At 40.3% G+C, this 5,110-nt stretch overlaps 1 protein-coding gene across 3 annotated transcripts in view; it reads right to left on the bottom strand.

The window, feature by feature from the left end:
* Window positions 49-5,110, bottom strand: part of LOC104701953 (probable phospholipid-transporting ATPase 5) — a 13,983-nt gene continuing 8,921 nt past the window's right edge. For all 3 annotated transcript variants that reach the window (XM_019227764.1, XM_010417730.2, XM_019227765.1), the window contains exons 3-12: window positions 3,094-4,981; window positions 2,880-2,990; window positions 2,500-2,776; window positions 2,330-2,418; window positions 2,140-2,227; window positions 1,826-2,035; window positions 1,532-1,657; window positions 1,323-1,421; window positions 1,053-1,244; window positions 49-943 (exon numbers count right to left, since the gene is read on the bottom strand). In XM_019227764.1, the coding sequence (XP_019083309.1) occupies window positions 257-943; window positions 1,053-1,244; window positions 1,323-1,421; window positions 1,532-1,657; window positions 1,826-2,035; window positions 2,140-2,227; window positions 2,330-2,418; window positions 2,500-2,776; window positions 2,880-2,990; window positions 3,094-4,922 (3,708 nt within the window). In that variant the 5' untranslated portion in view covers window positions 4,923-4,981 and the 3' untranslated portion in view covers window positions 49-256. The remainder of the gene's footprint in view (window positions 944-1,052; window positions 1,245-1,322; window positions 1,422-1,531; window positions 1,658-1,825; window positions 2,036-2,139; window positions 2,228-2,329; window positions 2,419-2,499; window positions 2,777-2,879; window positions 2,991-3,093; window positions 4,982-5,110) is intronic.

Raw genomic sequence — 5,110 nt, 5'->3', positions numbered from 1 at the left:
TTTTTTTTTTTTTTTTTTTTTTTTTTTTTTTTTGCATTCTGTTCTAAGTGGTGGTATACACAAAACCTAAGTATAAGTGTACAAAAGAAAGAAAATTCGAAAGTAGAAAAAAAAAAACATACTACTCTTTACATGATCTCTCACTCTATTATAATAAACTCTCAACGACAACAACAAAAAAAAAATTAGCTTCAAGACCTGTCTCCAAAGTCGTAGTAATTCATCAGAGAACGGGACCTGCCGAGCACTATACATGCTACAATGATCTAGGTGACATTGCGTCTTGAGCTGAAAAATGTGAGAGGTTTGACTGTTTCTTGTTCAGTTTCGACCGTAGATGCCTGATTTTTGCATCCACTCTAGCTGTGAACCCGATCTTTGTCTTCTCTCTTGCTTTTGTACGCTCTCTGGTCCACAATCTCGCATCTTCGATATCTCTTCCGTAGTATTTGATCTCTTGTATGATATGATGATCTAGCGGATTCAAGAATCTCTGGAAAGAAATGTGAGCAACGTAAGGAAGAACTGCTGCCACTGTGACCAACAATGTAGCCATCCAGTAGATTGGTGCAGGAGCAAGAACCTCATCAAGAATCCTGTAAATGTTTCCAGACAGACTCGGAGGCGTCATACTGTATATCGCCACAAAGAGATACCACATACCGATGCTTCCCCATATCAAAACGTGTTGGATCCAAGTGAAATGGGACATTGTTAATGCGATTTGAACATTGGCTGCCCATATTATGCAAGTGAACATGGTTGTGCCAACAGCATCCATGTCAGCTGTTTGTCCTCCGTCTCTGAAAGCTTGAGAGTAAATAATTCCGATGTTGAGGAAGAATATGACAAGAGATGCATAGACACCATTGCACATCCATCCAAGTATTCTTGACCAATCGAAGAAGAGGTTCTTTGTGCCTTGTTGGTATAAAGCTGGGAACTACACAAGCACAAGCGGAAAAAAAAAACACAGATTTTTTTGTTGATCAGCAGCGATTCGAAATAGCTTTTCAAGATTTAGTTCACTAAGGAAGATTTATAAAGCGTACCTGTAAGCATATCTCGGAGGAAACATCCTGTTCAAAGACACCAAGGGCAATCACTGGCAATGAGGTAAGAACAACATTGAAGAGCAACAAGTAGTAGTCATTGTACACTGATTGCCCGGAAAATCCGGTGAAAGCCTCGAAGTAGAAGAGAGTGAGACCAAATGCTATGTTTTTGTAGAAGAAATAGCAGATCTGTATGTAGAATAACATAATGTTAGAAACAAAATACAAGTAAGAGTAATCAAATTGGCCACAAGAACTGTTTATTACCATTTGAGCTATTCTTTTGTAGCACCAGTGTCCATGGACGACGAGTAATCGTTCCAAAAACCGGAACTGGGCAATCGAAAAGTCACTAGCCATAACAGCCTGCAAAAGTAAGAAGGATCAGCGAAAAGTCATTTTCTATGCACTTTCTATTAGTCAAGAAACAGAAAACATGGCTTTCAAAATGCACGGTGCTGAGGGAAAAACTGAACCTGCATTCCTTCAACCCCACTAATTCCTACACCAATGTCAGCTTCTTGAATCATCCCAACATCATTTGCACCATCACCTATTGCCAATGTGGTTTTTCCAGTTCCCTCTTTAACCAACCTAACAACCTTGTATTTGGGAAAAAGCAGAAAAGATAAAATTTAGAAATGCTATGAAATGAATAGGTAAGGAAGATACATATATACACCAAAGCCTTCTGTTTTGAATGAAGTTTCAGGAGTTGCTTAGTCAAGGAGGAATGCTATGAAATAAAAAGGGAAGGAAGATATATATACCAAAGCTTTCTGCTTAGGAGACACGCGACAGCAAATGACTGATGCACAATCCACTGCCAAAGCCAAGAATTGATACTTCATATCATCCTCTAATGCATAAGTTAGAGTTTTCCCGTCAATGATCAAAGCAAACGCAGCGTGCGGATCCTTCTCTAGCTTCACCATTTGTACAGCTTTAGTGAGTTGATTCAAAATGTTCTCTTTCACAACCTGACACATCAACAGATATATAATTGTGAGTTTCGAAATTGTAGCTGAAGGAACTTTCAATCAATGCTTTAGCAATATGTATGATACAACTCCTTTAGACATACCCTTTTTGAATCTTGGGATCCTCCTTCTGAACTCATCGATGTTATGCAGATTTGTCTCATGCCCTGTCGAAGTAAACTACATGCGAATCTGCAGTTCAAAAAAAGTAATTTGTTCATAAAAGTCACAAGATAAAAGCAGGTTACAGATCCATTTTCTAGTTTTTACTCAAAGTAAATCAGAGATTCTAACCCAATATTGATTGCTGTTTCCATTTTGTCCCCAGTTAATACCCATAACTTGAGCCCAGCTTGAGCAAGTTTATCTATGCATTGGGGCACCTGTCTCATATGAAAAAAAAGGAACTCAGTTACATAAGCAAGATAAAAATATGGCGCTAGTGTTTGTGCAATGATACATACCCCTTTCTGGAGTTTGTCCTCCACAGCAGTAGCACCAATAAGGATAAGTTCTTTTTCAATCATATCCGCTCCCGTCTCAAGCAGCTCCTCTCTATCAGATCCTATTGAAGTTTTGGCCTTAAGAAACTCAGAGTTCCAAGCTGCATATTCATCCTCATCAAGCTTTCTGTACGCGAGTGCGAGTGTACGGAGCCCGGCTTCTCCATATTCAGTCAAATGCCTTGTGGTAGGTCCCAAGTATGTCTTCCCATTCTTTGCCAACCGCTCAAAGATGATGCTGTAAAGTTAAGGAAAAACTAGTTGATACCAGTAAACGTTGACTGTATATACCCTTCTTGATATAATCAATGTGAAAAATTGCTTGTTAGATGCTTGCTAACCTGTCAGCTCCTTTGCATAGTAGAAGAATCTGCCCTTCCTCATCTCGTACAATTACTGTCATCCGCTTTCTTTTGCTAGTAAATTCCAACAAATTCAGAACTTTATACTCCCTGCAATGTTTCTTGTACTAAGTCAGGACGCCCACATAAAAAAAAAAAAAGAGCTAAACTGATAATTAGAGGGTTAGACATAAAGCATCTTGACTATTCTCACCTTTCGATTATTTGCCCTGAACCAGAGAACCTCTCGCGGATAACAACGCTTGACTGGGTTCTCTTGAAAAACTCAAAACCAAACTCTCTAGCAGCAGCAAGAAAAGAAGCCTCATCAGGTGACTCTGCTTCGTAGGTGTACTTACCAGTCTCCTCGTTCAGCTCGGGAATAGCTGTGTGACAAATAGCTAATATGCGGAAGAACTGCAATATGTCATTTGGTTGTGATTCCCTCAACCAATTACCATTCATAAGTCTGATATCCTCAAAACCAAATCCCTTTATAGGAGCTCTACGATTATTATTATAGCCATTATCCCCTCCCTCATTTGTGCAACCTTCCACCTCGATTTCTTGTGTACGGCTACTGTCCCATGTACCATACACTTTAGTCTGAGACTGAGGAGTACTCGATATCTCTCCGTGCTCTTCAAGATCTACAGCCATCTGCTTTGCAGCAGCAAGTTCTACTTCGCTGGAACGCACACCATAAGAAGTGCCAGCAATGGAGCATTTCAAGAAATCCATCTGATTACATGTCAAAGTTCCTGTTTTGTCGGAGAGGATAGTATGAACCTGACCAAGCTCTTCGTTTAGATTCGATGTGCGCGCTTGTGCAGGAACTCCACTCTCATCATCATACATGTGTAAATCTTGGTTGATGAAACTTGCTTGCCAGACTTTGACAACCTCGATTGAAACATAAAGAGAGATTGGAATCAAATAGCCGTAAAGCAATAGAGCAGTGATCAGATGGACAACCCCAGCGTAGATTGGATTGGTCGGATTTGTAAAATCTATAGGCTCGGCAGGTCGTAAGTACCACATTTTTGGCATGTGAAACTCTGTCTCCCAAGCAAATCCTGATGAGCTGATGCAAGAGATTAAAATAAGTAGGACAAGAAGTGTGTAGATGATGTAGTCCATTGTTCTTTCGATTCTGCTTCTCTTGGAAGGCGATTTTGTTGAATTCTGCATAACTTTGGTATCAAAACCAGTAAATACCACAACTCCATAAACGTAGGTTGTATTCCTAAGCTTTGAGTCTCTTAAGAGAATTTGACTTGGATCCAGAGGAAATGTTTGCCGCTCATACTCTAGATTGCCAACAAAGGTATAGAGATTCGGGTTTGGATCTTCACATCTTACCGTCGCCATGAAGTTCTTGAAAGACTCATCATCATCTAGTGGCACTGACAAATCCAAGGATCTCTTCACTTTCAAGTTTGTTTCACCATCTAAGTTCATCGTCTCAACGTAGCAAATCCCATCATCGTAACTTGACGACAAAAGAAGCAAATCAGCAGGGAAGAACTCGTCCTTCTCCACTTTCACAATATCCCCAACGCTAACCTTCTTCCACTTCCTCTGACGAAACACACCGTCACTTTTATGAACACAAGTTTTCCGAGCATTGATCTTCACATCTTGCATAAACCTACGCCAATCTTCTAGAGCCTCTTTTAACATACTAAGCCCAACAACAAAGACCAAGGGAGCAATCATGCTCCATTTGTTGAACGGTGAGAGAGGAAACACGGAGAGGATCGCAGCTACCAAGAAGTAGAGATTTGCGGCACGGTGGAACTGCTCGTACAAGGACTTGGGGAAGAAAGTGATGAGATTGTATCTCGTGGTAGAGACGTAATTAGAACGATATCTCAAAGGCTTCTTCTTGTGCATATGAGGCTGGTTACAGAACACGGTCCTGCTAAATCCTGGACCTTGGATTGGTTGAGAGTCTTGACCTTCAAGCGTACTAGGCCTTAGACATCCAAATGTATAAAGATGGCTTAGTCCCAGCTTCGATCTTATTCTACCTCGAGCCATTCCCTCAAGACTTTTTTTTTTTTTATATACTCAAGAGAAACAAGAATCCAAATATGATCCTTTCAACAACAAGAACCAGCACTCTAGTCCCTCAAGAATCAGATAAGTCCTTCAGGTGTCATAGTCCTAGTGAATTAACCCTGTACATAGATGAACCAGACCCATTGTTAGAAATTTCCAAAGTTTTG

This window comes from Camelina sativa, chromosome 7, assembly GCF_000633955.1.
Source record: "Camelina sativa cultivar DH55 chromosome 7, Cs, whole genome shotgun sequence".
NCBI lineage: Eukaryota > Viridiplantae > Streptophyta > Magnoliopsida > Brassicales > Brassicaceae > Camelina > Camelina sativa.
Note: the sequence above shows the minus strand (reverse complement) of the source record. Positions and strands in the feature narration are given on the sequence as shown.